At 36.4% G+C, this 21,483-nt stretch overlaps 1 protein-coding gene across 1 annotated transcript in view; it reads left to right on the top strand.

The window, feature by feature from the left end:
- FREM2 (FRAS1 related extracellular matrix 2) overlaps window positions 1–21,483 on the top strand; it is a 117,508-nt gene that overhangs the window by 7,517 nt on the left and 88,508 nt on the right. Inside the window, exon 2 of the mRNA XM_088522143.1 lies at window positions 4,855–4,944. Within this exon, the coding sequence (XP_088378269.1) occupies window positions 4,855–4,944 (90 nt within the window). The remainder of the gene's footprint in view (window positions 1–4,854; window positions 4,945–21,483) is intronic.

Below are 21,483 nucleotides of genomic sequence, written 5' to 3'. Positions count from 1 at the left end.
TGAACTGGGGAGTGTTTTTAAGAAATAGACACTATTCTAGTATTTCTTCTTTGACCTCTGTAAACAAATAATCCTGAGCATCTAAATTATGTCTGTGGTCTCTCTTTTCTACTGCCTGAAGACTTTTTAAAATGCTTTATATTTTAGAAAACAAACACAAAGAACTGTTCTGTGAATGCAGCCCAACCACTTGAGGGAGAAAGTGAGGTGATTGGAAAGGCAATGTGAAAGCTAGAAAACACTAGGCCCAAATGTGGATAATACATCTGTTAAGGGTAGGGAAAGAGAAGTTATTGGAGGTCACATAGCTAGGGAGTCAGAGTCCTGGGTGAAAGGGTGCTCTCTTTTTCTTTCCTTTCCCCTCAGATGCCCTCCGTAGCTGTTTTGGATATGGGAGAGGTTGTGAGTGGCAGAAAGACACAAATTCTTGGCTGGATCTCGAAGGCTACAGTTTTTCAAAGTAATATGAGATGCTGAGGTCTTATGTAGACCAAGCAGCGTACTCAAAACTCTGCCTGGAGTTCACTGTTGTTCCTTATATGCCACTCCAATTAATATGAAAACATTGTCCAATTTGAGGTAGTTAATTCATGCATATTTTATGCTCATGCTGAACTGAAACAATTATCTAATGCTCAGGGCAGGAGTAAATAAGACCTTTTTTTTTTTTTTTTTTTTGTCTGTGTTCTTAATGAGTTTTTGGAAAATGGAGGTTCTGTAGCCAGCCATGGATGGTTTTGACTTTGGGATGTTCCTCTGCTGACTATCAAGCCCACTTGTATGCCATCTTTTCCAGTTTTCATCTTTTTCCAGTGTAAAGGCCCCATCCTGCATTGTGGAACAAGCTCTTATGAAAATACTGAATGTGTTCTGAATTCATTGACAAGTGTGGGTCCTAATGGAGCTTGTAAAGCATCTTCACAATCTTACAAAGAATTATAAAATAATTTAGGTTGGAGAGGATGTCTGGAAGTCATTGGGTTTAACCACTGGGCCAGCTGGGCTGTCTCTGAAGTCAAGTCAAGGTCATACACAGTTGAACTTTGAGAGTTACCAGTAATGTGGGATCTGTCCTAATATTCTTCCACCTCATGTCCCCATTCCTGGTATTCAGGCCATCTTTGTATGAACAGATAGGCTGACTGCATTGAACCGAGGTAACACGGATTGAAAAAAGAGTCATTGTGAGAGCAGCTTGAGCAGACTGTCTGATCTGATTACCTACAACTGAAAGAGGGGGCAGACAGAATGTTTGACAAACAGCCTTGTCCTTTATGTTCAAGATTGCTTTTCAGTATCTTATCAAGTGCTAGAAAGGAAATTAGCCTAGCTCACAAGATGAACTGAAAGGCTCCAGTGAAAACGTGGCTGTGCAGAATGCAGTATGTCTAGGAGATTTGTTCCCTGTTGTGTATCTTGTTCAGGCACAATCAGTATGGGGATCTCTGAATAGTATACATGAAATACTCCTGCCAGAAGTACGGTGGGTAATCTGTAGCTCATGAGGCTCATAGACTTAACTAGGATTATTCAAACGGTTTGTCAGTGTAGCACAATTAAGTCCTCATTTTTATTTTATTTTTTTTAAGTCCCCCATACTCTCCAAATATCTGATGCTGCTTTCTATCTTTTTATACATAGATATTAAATTGATCTGAATAAGAAAGACACAAGTAACAGTAACAAGATAAAATATTCTTAAAATATATTAAGGAGATTCTAAGTTTATTCAAGTACTAATGCTTCATATTACACCTGAAAGCAGCATTTTCAATTCATTACTACTTCCTTGTGCTGCATATTCAAAATGTAGTAAACACAGAAAAGATTAAAGAAAAACACTTGCCACATTGTAATTTCTAGTTTCTATGTTGTCCTAGTATAAAAATATATATAAAGGCAAATATATACGCACAACTGTACTACACTTGCAGAGGCAAGTCACATCTGGAATTAGTTCATAGCAAATATTCATTAAGGTTAGAGAATTTTTTTTCGAAAAAAGGAGAAAAATCTACTAATGGCTGAGTCTTTCTCATTCAAAATTCAGTGGTATGTAACAAATAGATATTTAGTGTTTGGATATACTTTTTTGAGTGCACCAAATGTGATGAAGTTGCTGAGTGTTATTTAGAGAGTCTCCAGCGGTCAGGTTTGTGAATAAGGACTGGGCTGCATCCCTTGGCTTTGCAGGGGTACTGAGGGGCTGGAAAAAAAGGGAAAGGGATAGAGGAGAGTAAGAATCTGCTTTGGCAATAAAAAAGCTTAAATAAAATCTTGGTGCTCAGTGTGTCCTCCTGAGGCCAAAGATACATAAGTGGCTATTCCAGCCAAATATTCAACACTTGTGAACCAAGATTTTACTCAGACTTCATTCCTGACAGTGGGTTTCATCTTCCTTTTCTGGCAAGTGTTTTCAGACAGATGAGTGAATTATATTTTCTAGTGCACTTAAAGTCTATATATTTATAGGAGAATAAAGAAGACTTTAATAGCGAAATCAATTTTGGATAGTTTTGCTTGGAAAAGCCATGTCCTAATATAGTATAAATAAATTATTATTATTATTGTAATAGGAGAAATCTGCAGGATTTCTAATGACAGGAGAATTGCAATGTCCTTGTGAATGCTTAGCAGGCATTGCAGTTACACAGTAATGAATTGTGCTTGCAAGTGAGGAAGAGTTAATATAGACTTAGTCAACTATGGCAGGAAAGTGTAACATTCCTTAAGTGCCTCTAAACGTGTTCTAATGAACAGGAAAAAAAAAAACAAAAAAAAAAAAAAAAGAAAAGAAGAAAGAAAGAAAAAACAAAAGAATGTCATTCTTCTGTGATTCTTTTGATTAAAAATAAAGTTTTTGGATGACAGGTGGCTTTTTTCATGGGGTGGTCCTGCAAACATTGACTCAAGTGGAAGCATTGATTTTGATAAGGCTGCTCACATGGGCACAGCTAAGTACTTGCATAAGTGTTTGCAGGAAGAAAGATTTATTTGCTACACTGGCATAAAAAGGTATTTGTTTGCATCCTCTTTACAGCCCTATTAATTTTTGATCTTTAACTTTCTTTCAAACATTATAGAAGAGATTCTTTAGTGACATATACCTACTGATAATGTTCTTTACTTGTTTGCCCTTGATGTCTGGCTACTTTTGGAACTGTAGATTTTGAGGAGCTCTAATAAAAGAGCTTTTGGGTTCTTTTTACTAATGTACCTGCCCTTATGTGGAAGGAGATTTTCTGTAGTACTTGGGTTCTACTTTAATGGTATGCATTTCCCCAAATTTCCCTTAAAATCAAATAAAATAATTTGCCCCATGCCGTTTGAAGCATGGGAAATGGATTTTTACCAAGTCATCCTTTCATTCAAGGAAAGTGACAAAAATAACTTTTAATGTATTACAATGCTCAAGGAAACAAGTTTGCCTTTTGCTTGTTTTCTTTATAGAAATTGATGATTTAGAAGTATGAATTGAAACTTTTGTTGTGGAAGTCTGGTGTGTCTGCTTTAATAGCATCTGTGTGGGCTCTTAAAGCAGAGCGCCTTGCTGTAGTGTTTGAGCATGACTTACGATGCCACAGTGATGCAGATTATATGCCAGGTCCTTTGCAAAGATGCTGATAGGAAAGATGGTCTGGTAGAGAGGGCACGTCGACAATTTAAGAGATAGTTATCTCCTTACTACAGAATGTGTGGATATATCTAAGACTACTTTAAATAAGCTAGGTCACATGCCAGCAGCAGTCTAGCTGTAGAAGCAGGGGGGATGTGTGGGCTAATTTTTCATGCCTCTTGAATGGACGGTAGAATCAATGGAGAAAATACCATGTATTTTCCTCTCATTGCAGACAGAGATTGTGACCTCTGACAAGTCCCTTGGGGTAGAAGGCTTCATACTTCATGTCAGAAAGGGTAGATATCTGCCTCTGAACCTAGTGCCAAGAGTCTTTCTCTAGTTAATATAGATGGATTAGCCTTTTTAGAGTGCAATTGGTCTGGCTCATTTTAGACATCCACATTAGGATGAAATAGGCAGAGATTTCTCTGATCAAATTAGTCCCTCTCTGAGTCCTATTTTATTTCACTTCTGCACTTGTAAAATACTCTTTTATATTCTGCTTTGAGGATACTGTTTCATAATGTCAGTTTGAGTGCCTTAGATACTCAGTTACTTTAGTGGTGAATGGGCCATAGTATCAAGAGTTTATTTGCCTCACAACAGAATGGAATATGGCTATTGTTTTTCTTTAACACATACATGTATTAGAAGACAAAGTGATAAAAATATAAGTGCATTCTTTATTTCCTCCTTTTTATTTGCTGGTTTGTATGTGTGGGAAAGCTGTGGAATGTAAAGATTTCTTAGCAGCATTTTCTTAGGTCAATACCATGCAACTCATTGGGCATCCCCACGTAGCCTAGAACAGGCTGCAGTAATTGTCGGGATGAAGGACAGCGGCTGAGCCAGTGCCTCAGTGAGGATAGTTCTGTTTAAGAAAATGCACACAAAAAAGACGTGAAACAGCTCTCACTGTTGAATCTGTGTTCTGGCATTTCCTTTAGGTTCTGTTTATCAATACATTCAAGAAGGGCGTACTTCTTACTTACTAGGGAAGTAAGTAAGGGAAGGTAATGAATGATATTACTTACTAGGGAAGGTAATGAATGATATTTGCTAAACTTTGAACTCTGCTAGAACTGAAATTCTTGAGCTATGCTGGAGAATCTTGACTGCTCCATGTTGAAATTAATCTATTTGAGACAATTACTTACATATATATATATATACCAGTAGTTTCTTAGCTGTGATGTTTAAAGTGAAATATATTTTCTCTTTGTTTTTTTTTCCAGCTGATATTGATGATATGAAAATATGCTATGTTTTACGAGCAGGTGACAATGCCACCAGTGACATTTTCCATTTTATGGTTGAAGATAGTGGTGAGTACTCATTTATAGGAATTTTGCTTTTGTTGTTCTTGAAAGAGAAAAATTTTAAGTATAAAAGTACTGAATTTGATTAACAATAATCCGTGTTAACTGCTGGACTGCAGATTACTTTTTTTCTTTTGAATATTGTGAACTGTGTTTCTGGTGACTATAAGGAGATGTTTTGAAGAAACATCTATCAGTAAAAAAATGCTTAACCTACTCTCACAGGTGTCTGGGCTTTGCATCTTTACCTATGTCTTCTCTACCCAGACTCTATACACATTAGTATCTGTAAACATGGTATGATGAATGTTTCCATATTTTGATATGCAGTTATAGTTGCTTGCCTTTTTTAAAAGGTCCAGCTGTAAAGCTGCTTTTCCTATGTCCATCTGGGCTCACTATATTTGGCATACTTGTGCAAGTCTAAGCTCTGCTTCTATTTCTGACATGCCAGTGCTGTTTTTTTATATTAAAGATCTTCATTGAGGGACTGATGAATTCGTGTCACTGATAATATTTTGGAGGGTTCTGGAAGACGCAAGAGGGGGATCTTTAATATCTCATTTAAATACATGCTACATAGCTCTAAGAATAGCTGGTGATGTGATTTATTAGTTACTAGTTGATTTTGATTTATTCACTTTAGAATGATGAGTATATTAATCATCTTATTGGTTGATGTAATAATAATGTTAGGAAAAAAAATGCCAGTTTCACGCCAGCTAGTTTACAGCTCTTGTATACTCAGCTTGTATTTTTTTCACAAGAAGTACAGCTGACTGCAGTATTAAGCTCAATGCATACAGATCTATCCTATCGCTTATAGATTGCAATTATTCATTGCTGCAAGAGGAGACTGTATCTCTAGAGAGCATTGAAAATGTGTTTGGAAATCTCTGCTAGCTCAGAATAGTAGTGAAATAAGTTTGCAACACAGTCTGTTTTTCCTTAAATATTTTAACCGAAACACAGGTTAGAGAAATTGAAAGCTAAGGATAAAGCAACAAAGACAGAAGTACTTTCATCATAATACCATCCTTTCTCCATGACAGATGTGAACACATGGTGACATTGCACATAATTTTCAAGTTGTTCTTTTAGTAGGTGAACAAATACTCAACCTTGATGTTTCAAAGATTCATGAGAGGAGCAATTCAAGTAGAGCAAAGTTTACTCTCGGGAAACCGTCTGTTGACATCAGTTCTTAAGGCAGAGTTGCTCCTTGAAGATCTAACATTTGTAATGGTTCCCTTGCTTTTATATGAACACTTTCCAGTGGCAAGTATGTAGTTAAAATAAATAGCACTTAGTATATTCAGACGCTACTGACAATTTTTCTTTACTGGAAAGCTGACCTACTATGTGACATGTCTGCTGCTGCAGTGTGTTTACAGCATCTCATTGCTTATAATACATAGAATCATTATGACAATGAAGTACTTGCTGACATTTTTAAGAGCCTTTGGAAGCTATGAAGCCATTGTCAACTCACGCAGTACATAGCTAGATGATAAGATGGTACTTGAGTACTCCTGAGTCTGTTCAATGACACAATGAAAAATGCTGAGTTATGTTGAGTTTCAGAATATTTCATAAGATTTGCTTAACTGAATATGATAAACTTATATTTAAAAGGGATAAAATTGTGATCAACACTTTGATGTTTGTCTGCTTGAAATGACTCAGTCTTGTTAGCAGTGTCTTCAGAATTTAGAACAGCATGAAAAATCCACCAAGTTCTTTGTTTTTCTGCCCTCCTCAGAAAAACATCAAAGCCAATGTTCTGTAACTCACATATGTTTTGGCAGAATGGTGATGGCATCAAGAGTATTGTTTTAATTTGCTTGATTTTAAGCCAGATCCTTCTAAGAGAATATATACGAGATCAGGGCGAAAGATTCAGCACAAAGTACCAGCACCTACTACAGTAGAGTTGTGTGTTTCAGAGTTCTTCCACTTCCTGTATTAGGAATTTTGCAGGAGTAAGCAAATTTGTGCTGGTCTTTAATGCTGTAAATGAAACAAATCAGATTTCACTTACGAAATATGGCACAGTTAAGCTTAAGTCATCCAACTGAAACCAGAAGAGGTTTTGGAATTCCTGATGAATGAGCATTGGTTCACATTATTCAGCTAATGTTACTTTGAATACGTAAAGAAATCTTAAGGCACATTCGATGACCTAAGCATTTCATATATTCCAGTTTTCTTGTGTCTCAACCAGTGGAGCCTACAATACCAGTCTCATCTGTCTCCAAGTAACATGAATTAGGATACTGTTTTGCCCCTTACCTCTGGAGCCACCCGGAGCTGCCGTAAAGCACTGTTGTGTATTGCAATATTAGTTTGTGGTCTGTGAATAGGACAAGCAGATCCTCTCTAAATCCATCTTCTGATGGCTGATCTGCCCCACTTACACAGTGACTTATTTGTCAAGGTGGAAGCTGTTTCCTCAGTCTCTTTTAAATGGTAATAGTCTGAGGCTGTTATCTCAGCCTACTATATGGAGATAGGCCAAGTACAAGGAAATATTAAACTGCTCTGGTGTGAAGTTCTTCTTGGATCTGGGATTTTGTTTATCCTATTAAATGTGTCCATCATTTGTGTTTAGCAAGTTAAGGCCACAGTAGAACAGGTGGATATGCTTATTTAGAGTAGAATATTTAGAATATGTGTTTGCTCCTCCTCTTCCTCCTGTCTGTCAGATGAAGCTTTTGCAGTAGTGAACCGTAACCATCCATAACATTACGTAGCTCTGCTTTTTGCTGCAAGAGGCTGGTGTCACAGTGTGTCTTGCATTATAGATTGAGCCCCATAACATGTCCCATTTGAGGGGGAAAAACAATTTTTTTAGCTGCTAACCCTGATTTGGGACAAGAACTTTTTTTAAAAAAAAGTGGTGGAACCAGTTTTCTGTGTAGCCTTAATTTGAATCGTAATCTGTCCATCTCTTATCTAACTGCATTCTGTGATCAATGAATAGTGTATTCCTCTGAACTGCTGTTTTCTTAGACTGCTAAATGATATCTTGTAGTATAGTGTCTTAAGAGTAGAATGATTTCAAGGGGAAATAGTGACAGAGCTTTCCTTCCTTTGGGAAGGAAAATACTTTCTTTTAGTGCTCTTTAGAGCACTCTTTGGGGTTCAAGCCAAAGTATTTCAACATCAAGACTCACAAAAGGGTGATTTACATTATTGGCTAAATCTCATTTAAACTTTTTGTTACAGATCTGTAAATACCTTAGCACAGTACTGCATTTTCCTGTACTAATGTTTACTTAAATCCTCATCAAAATAAGAATATTTCAAAAACAATTCCCTGAGGTAAACCTTTAATTTCTGAGAAAACTTCAAAGACTTTTTACAAGTATGTTTGTGCAAGAAATTATGCTTGTTAAAGGAACACTCTTTGGCTGTTTAGAACAATCTTCCATTAAGTTTGTGAAATATAATTATTTCATCTCTGTAACTCCTTATTTTACTAACTGTAGAACATACTTCTTAGGGATTTCACTATACTAGTATGCTTTGTTCTTTTGTAAGAGAAGGATATGATGCTCCTGAGTATAATTATAGAGCTAAAACAGGTGTCTGTGCCATTTTTCAAAGTTGTAACACTGATGTTTTCCAGGATGAACTATAATAATAGTGGAGGGGCAAGCATTTGGAGTTCAGTATCTGTCAGTTCTTGAAGAAGCAGACTACTAAAATACGGCTGGGAATTACTTGCAGGATCCTTCCCTGGCCCGACATGCGGCTTTCGGGCACATCAGTCTTGGCAAGAAACTTCAATTGCATTCATCTTTGGCTTAAAAATGGGGGCATGGCATATTTGGCAGTACTTTCAATCATTTACCAGCTACAGAATAGGAATGTGATCTGTTGCCAGGCTTGTTGCTGCTGTTTTAATATACTCTAGTCTGGAGTCCAAACAATTTTCCACATGTCACAGTTCTTACTGTAAATATTACAGGAGGATTTAAATAGTAGTTTGACGCTACAGTTAACAACAACAACAAAAAGGTCTTCCTGTAAATAAATGATTTGTTCATTAGTTCATCACTCTGTTGCTGCACAGCTTGGCAAAATGAAGATCTAAGCTTGGCAAAATGAAGATCTAAGCAGGACAGCTTAGAGTCTTTAGGAGTAGCTAGGCATTTTGACAAAGCTGATTAAATGGGGCATGTAAAGTTCTTATGCAGGTCCTACAGAAGATAAGGAAAGCCTTTGCATTGACTCCAGTATCAGATGGATTGGTTTCTTTGTACTAGCATGCTAGCTGGTGGAAATAAATGAATGTTCAGGTTGTTCCTTGAACCTTATTTTCCAAATATATGCATAGAAAATAAGGTCTCTGTTTTTTTTTTTTCCCCTCAGCTAAAGTAAAATGCTTTTTGAGGATGAGGAGGAGAAAAAAAAAAGTAATTGCTTGTCAAAGTCTTGACAAAGTTTTTTTGTTGTTTATTTTTAATTATTACTGTTTGGGTTCAAAAGTTGATTTTAGCCAAAAGCAAAGCTTTTCCTCCACCAACTCCCCCACCTGACTACTGGTTACTTTTAATAAAAACAAAACACTACAAATGAAGGAGTAGATTCTGAGTGCTGCGGCAATTGTGTTGTGATTTCCTTTTGCACAGCAGTTAGGGCACTTTGATCTTGCGTGAAAGGCTCAAATGCAGTTCTCACCTGCCTCTCAGAGGATTTGAACCCATATTCTAGAGTTCTTGAATAATGTTCCCCCACTTATATTCTGGGCAGCTTTGTTTTCATTTTATGTTTGCCTCCCTTTTATTTACAATTTTAAACAGTCTTTAGAACATGTCTTGGGCCATGATAAGCCGTATTCCGAATGAGTATTTTGGAACAGAACTACCAATTTTTTTTTCTCTCTCTCTCTTCTCTTTTTTCTTTCTTTTTTTCCTTTCTTTTTTTTCTTTTTCTTTCTTTTTTTTTTACTCCTCTTCTTTTTATTCCTTTTCTGCTAGCATCAAATATGTTCCACAAAATAAAAGAGCTTGAACAAGCAGATTCAGAGCAGTGCATTCCAGAACAACCTTTAGACAGATGGTTTAGATCACTACTTTGTCCAGGGAGAATTTTGGTTCCAGTTCTCTTGAAATCAGGGTCAGTAGCCTTGTCTTCCATGTAGAGTGTCTTCACACCTTCTCCTTGTAATAGACACTTCCATAACTTTGAGCCGAGATCACTTGATAAATAACCACATTTCTAGAGAAAAATATCAGAGCAACTAGAAAGAAATTACCAGGTCTGCTCTTGTAACTGAATCCTGCTTGCTTTATCCAGCTGAAAAGTCAACTTGATTTAATTTGACCTGTTCAGGTGAGAGGCAGGGAAGATTGTTTGCTAGATAGCACTCTTAAGTTCTTAGCAGACTTTTTATTTCAAATAATAATATAAAAGCTTAGTTGTTCATTATGTTACATAGCAAGGCCTAGCTAGCAACAAAAGGAGAACACCAACAAGCAGTTAAATTAGATCAAAATGCAAGTATTAAAGAAATGAAGGAGGCACATGAGGCCTAAGTGGAAAAATGAAACTATTTCCAAGAACCCTTGGAAATAATACTGAATGCTAGTTACATGAGAACATACAGAAAGACATGAATTCATAAAGAAAGTTATAATAAACTTATAATAAACTTATGAAATAATATTGTCTGGTTGAAAATATTTTTGGCTGGGAGAGGCTAAACAGTTCTGTGGAAAAATGAAGTGACATAAGCTGCTGTCAATAGGCAGTGCTCACAGCAGCTCAGCCTGTTTGGTTTCACATGCTGTTTTCACCAAGGGATTCAAACTTGCCTTCAGGATGACTCTTAGCATTTATCACTTCACTTATCATTAGCAGTGTGTAGTCTCTGGAGTTTCCATAATAGTTAATCTGGTAAGTAGATGTGTCTGGAAAGTTTCCTGATTTTTCTAAAAATCAGATTACCTTTTATTCAAGAGGGACAAACACATCTATAAGTAACTGCAGTTTTGTGAACAGCTTTCAATCAAGCAAAGTCAGTGAGTCTTAAACTATGAATATACACTAGATCTAGCTAAATTCAAAACGGAGAAAATCTAATGGCAGCATCCGTTGTAATTAAACTGTTGCAATTTGTGCATCTTAAATTAAGTCATTCCCGCTGTTTTAAGAAACACTTTCCATGGAAGCCCAACTTGCATATCAGTAAAAGCATGGCAGATTTTATTGTCTCTTTAGAATCTTAAATCAAAAGCTTATTTGTATTATATTATGTAATTAACTAACTTCTGCCAAATCTTCTCTGTGGGCCGACCAGGCATTGGGAATGTGCCGAAGCTGAAACTTTATATAACCATTGAGTGATGGGGGATTAGCAGCCTCCTTGAAGAAAAGGGATCCAATCTGTGTACCTAGGATTTCCTGTACCAAACCACGGGTATGATGAAAGCCCCTATTGCGAAGGGTTTGATGTTTGCTAATTTAACATTACTGCAACAGAACAATGGAGCTAATTCAAGATAATGAATCTTATTCAGAGTTTTTTGAACTCTGCAAAAGTTTTTAGAGAAATTCTTTTAAGAAATACAATGCACTTGGAGGCCTCTCTTCTGATCTGGTCTTGCAAAGTACAACACGTAACGCTGTGGGCTGAGAAGGGATTCTGCTGGGAAAGGAGTTGTAAGGACTAGTACTTTCATGTATTGTGTTTGCATTGCTGAATCATTTCAACATAAGGACCACTCTTGCCTTATCATTCTCTTCTGGCAAAAGGAAGACATTAATTTGACATTATAAAAACATGCTGTGTTTGGATGTTGTTCAGGTTTTGACTATATGACTTTTCTTCCTCTTAAATACTTCAATGCCAATTATATATAAAAAAGTTAAGAGCCAGGAGTAATACAAGCAGACTGAAAATCCTCTTAGAGTAAATTAATGAATGAATTTGACATGTGTTGGTTTTTGTTTGGGTTTTGTCTAGATGAGAATTTCGTAAGTCAGTATATCGTGGCTTGATTTCCATGGGATTTTCTTCAGTTAATCTGTCCTTTACAGACTTAAGTAATTAGATTTTAGTGTTAGTAATAGCATGTATTTCATTTATCTGTAAGCCCTTAGGAAGCTCTTTAAGAAGAAGGATTTCAGCTTGTTTAAGATCAAGTCATTAGTAAAATATTAATTCATTCAACTTGATACAGCATTTCCCTGAATGTTTGCCAGGATTCCAAACTCAGTAACTTTTAACTTAAGTACCAACACAGCACTTCTGTTGCTTGGATGTGTGAGAGGTGTATTTTCCTCAGTACTATAGGAATGCTATTGCCACACACCTTGCTGCCTTTTCAAAGCTTTGTTACTTGGATTGAACATAATAATTAATAAGGAAATTGTAAAGATACCATTAAAGACACATTTGAAGCCTGATTTAAAGCCCAGTTCTTCCAATAAGGCTCTTCGTGCCTAAAGGCATGTGGTTTGATGCTGCATTAGCAAAACTATAAGAATTTTTTCACCAGCTTTGGTGATTTTTCAGGAGTGTGTCAAATCAGAAAACTGATTTACACTCAAAAGACTTTTATTCCAGGGCCCCCAAAGCATTGGATTTCTTATTCCAATAAAGAAGGTAGAGCTTTTGAATTCAAGAGCTTGAGCCACTGTAATCAGTTCTTAATTATATATAGATTTTAGAGTTCACTATATATATTACATGGGATTTGTGGAGTATTAATTCACTATCTACCCTTAATAACCTCAGGAGTGCACGCTGGGCTGACTCTTCATTATGAAGAGGACTTCCAGTATCATGTGCTCCAGTACATGTCTCCTGAGAGGACTGTATTGAGAACGGTTTGGATAGAGATGCAAGAGCCTCTTGAAGAGAAAGCTGATTGTTACTCTTAAATGTTCTTGCAGCTGTGTGAAAGGCTGAGGACTGAAATGCTCTGAAGTCTCCTTCTCAGGGATAGGTGATAGACCACTGTGCATTTTGAAAAGATAAAGCAATCAAAATAACCCAGATCCTGCATGGCTGCAGATTGAAACAGCAGAGCTTCTCTAGTGGACACTTTGAGCAAGATTATGTCCCGGATTCTTTCTACTTAACTGTAGGCCCTTAAGCCCTTATAAATTTGGATTTCCTCCATGATCAGTATCAGACACCTCTAGAGCATGATTAGATTTAGATGTAGTGTAGGAACAATTGCTCTGAATTCTAATTCACTTCTGCCCATAATTCCTTTTTCACATGAATATAGGATTGTGTGAGTCATCTTAGTATTAAACAAGCTAGATTTAAACTCTAGCAAGGTTTATAGGTCACCTGAGCAGGTAGACATGCTGGCTGTTTTGGGCTTTATGCAAAATACAAAAAGAGATGATTGCTACTGTCCTGCTTTTACCTAATAGCTCACTGCTTATTGCAGTCATACTCATCCTTAAGGCTTGTGCTCAATTTTCTTCTCTGCCCTGGGGAACTTAAAGTATTTCATATACAACTGCTTTAGTCTGTGGGCTGTAGGAAGTGTGAGGTGAATCTCTCTTATTGAAGCTGTTTCATTTTGCGTGGAATACATATATGAAACACAGTTAGGGTTCCCTGTCTCTTTCATCAAATTCAGGCCCTCTGATTTTTGAGCTTCTACTCAACTCAACTCAACGAATTCTCTGCTCCCTCCAGCCCAGTAGAAAACGCTCTTCTTTCCTCTGAGTCTTCCCTCATATGGGAGCCCAGCTCCCTGGTTTCCTTGCCCAGCTTTCCCCTCCCCAGGGGCTTCCACTACCTTTGTGTGAAGGGATTTCCCAGGTAAAGGCTTGGCTCTCTGTCCTCCAAGTTTCTATCTCAGCAACCTTCTTCCTTCCTCTGCCCCTTTCCCGCCTCCTCTTTGTTGCTGTAGCTTAGCTGTACCAAGAATCAGTGGTGGCTAATCAGGCGGCTGGCAGGTGAATAAGATCTGGGGACAGAGGGGAAGGAAGCTTTTCCTAGCAAGCACTGGGGAAAGCTAAGTTGTCCTGTGCTCCAGCACAGTATTTGCTGGGAGCCACTTGCTAGTCTGAATGGGGCAAGGCAAGCGATTGCTTTCAGCACTGGTGCACACTCCTGCAGCACTGGGTAGGGGAAAGGCTAAGGCTCATGTGCGTGCAATTAGTATGTACCTTGTGCTTCCTTTCAAATATATTGCTTCAGGTGCATAGAATTGTCTCCTCCTTATCTGGAGGACAATTGGATTCAAATAAGGAGGACAATTTTCACCAGCCAGTGGTTCTGCCTGAAGCAATATGATTTGTTAATACTTGGAGTTTAGGATTTCAAAAAGTTAAGAAACAAATCACAATAGAAAAATGTATTTACTAGAAAATAGTTCTTTTTAAGTAGTCTTTTTTCTTTAGAGAAAAAAAAGCCTCAATACTCATTCACTTCCTCCATCTAAAATCTGTTATCTACTGTACGTGTACTTGCTGCCCTTCACTGACCTATATCTTACACTTCACGGAAGAAGACCTGCACTCACTCCTGTCTTGGGTCACAGCCCTGAATTGCACTAATGCTTACTCTCCTTTTCTGAAATTTTGGGTTCATAGCGCTTGTAAACTTGGGATAATATGTTTTATTTTGACTCTAGATAAACCCATGACATAATTCACATGGAAGATTTTTTTTTTTTTGGAAAAACAACACAGAAAATTAGCTTTACATCATACCCAATTAATGACCAAGCATGTTTTATCAACATTTTAGAAGAGAGGACAAGAAAGGGAAGAGAAACATTTTTTCATGAGGTCAGTCTGGTTTTTTTTTTTCCCCTCTCTGAATCTCCCTGTTGTTTCCCCTGAAACAGCCTCCACTTAACTAATCCTCCTTTTCTATCATCCCAGGGAATTAAGTTTCTGTGAAAATGCTCCTTGCTACTCTTGGATTATGTAGAAATTGAAAAAGGTCTCAAAAGAATGTATATTTAAGAAATACAAATCAGTTTAATTAAATTTTTCATCTTAATGATGTAGTAATTGTGACATACTAAGCAATAAGCAAATGTGGTTTTAGTCTACTAGTTTCCATATAGTTACTGCTATTGTTTGAAGTTATAATATCTTCATAGAAAGGCTGGGTCTCATGATAATGTTAAGTGAAAATCATTGCTGGTGTGTTCTGTGATGAAATTCTTTCCTCTTCGCGATTGCTACTACTATTCCCTACTGAAACAAATATTTCTAAATATGTAATTTATTTTCCTTTTTACCCTGTTAACATTATCGGACTTTATTTCTACTTCCATCATATACCAATGTAAATAAAACCTTACTGACTATCTTGAAGTTCCAGTCTCTGAGGGGACTAAGTTACTGGGTAGGCAGCACTGAAGCACTCTCCAATTAGTGAATTGTTCAGACCTCAGGTGACCACATCTGGAGCTCTTTGGCTCTAGGGACACTTCTCTCAACTCAAGTACCTTATGGTTTACTCCTATGTGGGGTGGATCTGTTCTTTCTTGACTAGGTAAAATTCACTGTAGTTTGTCCCTTGGCTTCCACAACTGAAAGAGAATAGATCTGTTTTTCCTGTGGGTTTGTCTATATTTGGGGTAAGTGTGTGTGTGTGTGTGTGTGTAAGCTCTTTGGGACAGGGCTGCATTTCTTCACAAGAATGTCTTTGCAAATGCATATATGCCTTGATTTTTGCTCCACATGCCTTTGCTTGATGATCCTGTTGTTGATAGACAATGTATTATTTTAGTCAAAAATACATATTCTGTGCATTTTTTTTCTGCATCGCTTCTACTCACTCCTTGTGTTGAACAGATGCATTAGACTAGATGTAGTGGAATGCTTTAGTTAAAGATATACACCAAGAGTTCCCATAGAGTTTTTTTACAGCATTTAACACAGATAAGTTTTGTGGTATATTTCTGAAACTTTCAGGCAAAAATGAGTTATATTTTAAAAATGTGACAGTATTTGACGATTATAATTCTGTCAAACAGAGTCTGAGTAGTGACTCTGCTGCTGACAGTTCCTTGAATGCTAGATTTCTAAATTTCACCTACAGCAGGATGTGGCATAGCCATGGTTGGAAGCTGAATGCATACTGACCTACCCTGAGAACTCTGCAGAAGTAATTAAGTGGTGAATTCTCCATCTCTTGCTGTACAGAATGAATGAAAATGAAATGCTTAATGAAAAATATAGTCCAACTACAGCCAACACAGATATACTGGCTGACATTTTATATTCTTTTAATATGGAAGATCAAGCTGAAGAATTAGAAATGTTTCTCTGGGCCTTGAAATCTATGGGGAAAGAACTCGCAGAAACTCAGCTTTTACTGCTTTTATATTCAACTAGGATCAGCAGCAAAGCTTGCTTGAAGTTCAGTGAGGAAAATAGAACATACTGCTTGCAAAGTATGCTGTTTTTCCAAATTCCATATTTAAAATACAAAAAGTACTACTTCCTCCCTACCGGTATCCTCAAGGAACTTCAGAAATGGTTGTATGAGTTGAATAGAAGGACATTTAAATAACAGAGCTGGGGAATCGAGAGTTAGAAGACAAAAATCTGAATGGTACAGCCTTCAAAATCTCAGAATTGTTATGTATATTCATATAGCCTCTAGTGATGTTTTGCCTAGTATGTTTTTAAACAACTTAATCTTCACTCACCCACCCACACACATTCTTGTAAAGTATATCTTATTAGTGTTACCTTAACATTTTTTCGCACCAGTAACTTTTATAAGAAATTCTAAAAATAAGCAGTTCTTAAAAAAACCAAAAACTTTTACCAGTCTTGCTAATTTTAAAGAAGCAAGTTTTTGTATTTCACAATTAAAGAACGTTCAGATTTGCAAAATTGTTGATCACATGCCAGTTTCATTAAATAATATCACATATAAACATAATTATATACAATATAATTTATATATCTATAGATTACATATTTTAAGGAATTCCATGGTTTATTCTGTTCTGCTTATTTGAATCAGGGTTAGGCTAATACAATAAAATGAAATAAGAAGTTCTATTCTTATATAAGTGGAAGTAGAACAAGCTAAGCCAGCTTTTCTTTTTTCCCCCCTACAAAATTACTCCCACAGAGTTTATCCAACATGCCTGATTAGTGTTGCTCAGAACAGTTCAGCAGATCAGAATACAATTTCACCTTCATCATACTGCTGGCTTCCCTGCTCACACACTGTTGCATGATACCAAATATGATGAAGTGAATGACTTTATGCTTTGATCAGAACCCTAGAACTTACCCACTCATGTAGCTCTCCTGTGATCTGTGCACAGTTAACGGCACCTTTCCTTAGTTATGCCAACTTGGGCTGATCACCTATAAGCTAAAGGTTTTATAGTCCACCATCAATCCTTTGAACCAGGTAGTTTCTTTGAATTGATACAGCAAATACATTTTAAAATATGATACACACACATATATGTATATTTCTGGTGCACTCCTATTCCTTACAGCATTAAGGTGAGGTAGCTTTAGTAGGCAGTGCGGTTCACAGCTAAGTCTTGAACTTTGAATTCTTGACATGCCTGAACTGGTTTTCTACCTAAAGAAAAGCACGAAAACTCCTTCAGTGTTTAGCTTTGCATAAACAACTCTCTACCCTGACCTTTGCATATAGATATTGTAATCCAGTCAGCCAACTACACTGGAAGGAGACAGAGCATTTCGTTTTAAGCAGAAGTCAATTATAAAATGTGCATACACTGTACATTTGTTCTGTATAGGGAAGAGTGTAAATCTGGTGGAAAAGAACTATTTGGTGAAAATATAAAGACATCAGGAGATAGTTTCATACTTTCAAGGAATACTTTTTGGATCAACATTTAACTTTCACTGTTCACAATATCTGAAACTAGAACTCTCAAGCCGAACCCACCGCTTCACTGTAGAACTGATAAGAGATCATCAAGAAGCTGATAAACACAAGCTGAGAGATTAAGAGGAAAATGAAATATTTAGGGTGGGTTTTCAGTGCCAAGTGGTACCCATGAATAAATTTGGGACTGTTCTTTTACATACTCTTTTTTGGTCTTTTTATTTTTTTTTAATCTTTTAATTAATTATTCTGCATTTAGTAGTACTTGCCTTATTCTTTGCTAACATGAAAAATCTCTTCTTCCTTTCATCTCCAAAAGCATGAGAATTCCCTCTGGGCAATGTTGTTCAGCTCTTTTCCAAAGTACAGGGCTGTGTTAAATGCCATTGAATTAGGATACATAAGAGTAACAAATGTATGATTAATAATACATGTTAACCTACTTGTTTTACTTCAAACTGTTGCATAGTTTAAAAGGGGAAGCAGAAGGCATGGCATAAATTTTAGCATATGTTAATGCAAGCATAGATGCTCTGGAGATTCTGGATGCACATGCTAAATAAATAGCCAGCACTGACCAAATCCAGGTTACAGTCAGTTCACTGCTCATGCTTGGGTACTAATGAGGTCAAGGTAGCACAAAGATTTATTTTTTATTTATTTTTTTTAACTTTTTTTTCTAACATTTTTTTTTAACACAGAGAGTCATTACTTAAATAGGCAAATATATTTCAGTAGTCTGTCCATTTGTTATAGCAGAATTATTTATAGCAGAGAAGGCCTGTCCTCAATGTACAACAAAATTTTGCTCTTTGAAATTCAGACATAAACCAAGATGGATGAGAGAGATTTATTTTAGCTTAGGTGTCCAAAAATTGTGCTTCTAAATCTAATGCGAATTTGAGGGATTACTTTATAGGCAATGGAGTTCTTCATCTGATTTATTAAGGTGATTTATATCAGTCTTAAGATTTAAAAACGATCAACTGAATTTCTCTCTTGAACTGCTTGTTTCTCCATTTACCCTAAGGAGAGCCAAGGATAACTAGAACAGATTTAGACATCTACAGATAAGCAAATGAATCCTACTCCTCAGCAATTTTATTGGTGAAGGCAGACTGTTAAAAATAACATTTAAAAATAGTTTTTAAAATATCATCTGAATTTGGATTAAAATATCATAGTTGCATAAGCTATTTTTTATTTTTAACTATGGGGTATAAATATTTGGAGCTGTTTATGTTTAAATCTTTCAAGTACAGTAACAAAACAGTGCAAAATCTCTTGGAGTATAAAGAGTATCCCCTTAGTGATTTCCTTTACTAAACATTTTATTGTTAGACAAGTACCTGAATACATTGATATCAGTGTGACCTTTTGATAGAATCCTAGCTGCCACAGCAATGTTTGTCATCTTGCCTTCTAATACATTCATTTTTTTTTCCTTAACTGGTTTTAGAATCAGTTAATGTCTTTGGGCATTGACATTATGACTTTATAATTCTGCAGTCTGGCGCTCCCTTTCTCGTGCTCTAGAACTATGTATGATACATAGAGAATAGTAGAGAAAAGCTTTTAACTCTTACTCGGGCAAAGTGTTACTAATGGGGATGCTACATTCTTTTCATGTAGAGCTTATGGTATTGGAGGCAGTCTGTAAGCTTGAATGAGCGGCAAGGAGGTGTCTTTACAGATGACAAAACACCGAGAGTCTAGAAAATCAAGGAACTCCAAAGGCCTGGGGGAAAAGAGATGGTTGGTATAGTTCACTTATGATGTCTTCAGGTCTGTTATGTGTCTTATTTATATCCATTAAAGTGCGAGATTGAAATTCTCTTTAAAACAAGGAATATAACTGGATAGAGCTAATAGTAGACAAGGCAAACTTGTCTAATTTTGGCACTAAGTTAGAATTGCATATGCAATATACCTGGAAGTATAATATATAAGTATATATATAAATATATGCAATATAGCTGGAATATTTCTGTGAGTATTTCTATAATCTTTTCCTAGCTAAGAAAACCACAGTACTTTTAATCTTCATGGTATTTTTATAATGGTGCTCTCTCAATTTCAGAGCCCATCAGACATGTCTGTTTACCAGTTTTATCAAAGACTGAACACTAACCAGTTAATTTAATGAGTTTTTTAAATTGCTATCCTAGCTAATCTGTTTAAATAGTAATTTAGGTGCATTTATGTACAGTTTATGTGTGTAGTGTACATAAACATTTGGGTTCTGTTTTTCACCTGTTTTGGGAACTGGAGATTGTCCTGGTTCCACTTTACTGCTCTAAAAAGATAATTGCTGCAACGTGTGCTGTAGGTACTGAGAACAGATTTAATGAGCTGATGGAATTAATGGGTGCAAGATTGCGTTATCTTTTATTTTTCACTGTAAATTTGACAAACCATTTTCATAGGCACTGACCATCCTTTTTATCTAAATACTTGGGAAAGAATACAGAGATAATTGCTAGTGAAGTAAAATACCAAGAAGTTAAGATTCAGATAAAATAAAATGCTTAGAGAGGCAAGTAAAATTTTTATCTACTGCATATAATCCTTTAATATACAAAAGATTAGAGGAAATAGGGAGTTGAGCATTGAAGATTACAGAATTGAAAGTAAAATACTGCAAACACTTCTTCATAAATATTTTGCTACATTTCTGTTAAGTGCTGGTGTAGTATGGAATGCCTTGATAATGTAACTATGTGTGCATGTATGTACAAGAAGTGCAAGAATACTAAAAGTTATTAAGTTAGGGCAAAGATACTACGGTTATATTGAATAGTCTCAGTTTTAGGTGCAAATAAATAATATGATTGGAAAATAATACAATGTTTTCCTAGTCTTTTTGTGTCTCTAAATGGAGAAAAGTGGCTTCGTGATGAAGTTTTTTGAATGATGTTTTGTCCCTGGTTTTTCAGACTATATGGCCGCAAGTAAGCCATACATTGACATAATAGTCACGGATGGAAGGGGCCTCTAGAGATCATCTAGTCTAACCTCCCTCCTCAAAGCAGGGCTAAAGAAGGTTGCTCAGAGCTGTGCCTGGTTGACTTCTGAATATCCTCAAGGATGGAGATTCCACAGCTGCTCTGGGCAGCCTGTTCCTGGGTTCAACCACCCTCATATTAAAAAACAAACAAAACAAAAGCTCCATTTAAATAGAATTACTTTTGTTTCAGTTTGTGCTCATTGGCTCTTGTTGTGTCAGTGGGCATCACTGAGAAGAATTTAATTCCATCATCTTTAGTACTTAGCATGACTAGTAACTGCTAATTATAAGGAGAGGCATCTTATGCATCTTACAGTAGCATTGGTAGAAAGTTCATAAAAGGCTGCTTCAGCAGCTCGCGTGATTTATTAGTGTTTAACACCCTGGCTCATGGTGTAGCAGCTACACACTTTTTTCCTCTCTCCCTTTTGTATGAAATGAGTATTACGTGCTTGAACATAGACATGCTTATGTACAGCAGTGGGTTAAATTAGAAGAATCACAGAGCTAGCAGGAAAAGTAGATTTTTTTTTTTAATTTAGCTATCTAGGGGGGCATCAAAATAATCATTCTCAAGGAGCATGGAATAGTATTGTGAAAATGTATAAACTGTGATAAAAGTGTGCTGCTTTACGGTTGGAATGAATTCCATCCCTATTTTTTAATTTAGTTTAATGAATCAGATGTTGATCAACACCAGGGAATGAGGAGTGGA

Source organism: Tinamus guttatus, unplaced genomic scaffold (genome assembly GCF_059628265.1).
Source record: "Tinamus guttatus ecotype Peru unplaced genomic scaffold, ASM5962826v1 Tinamus_guttatus_pri_ptg000150l, whole genome shotgun sequence".
NCBI classification, from domain to species: Eukaryota; Metazoa; Chordata; class Aves; order Tinamiformes; family Tinamidae; genus Tinamus; species Tinamus guttatus.
The sequence above is the reverse complement of the archived record's forward strand: the minus strand, read 5'-3'. Positions and strand labels throughout refer to the sequence as shown.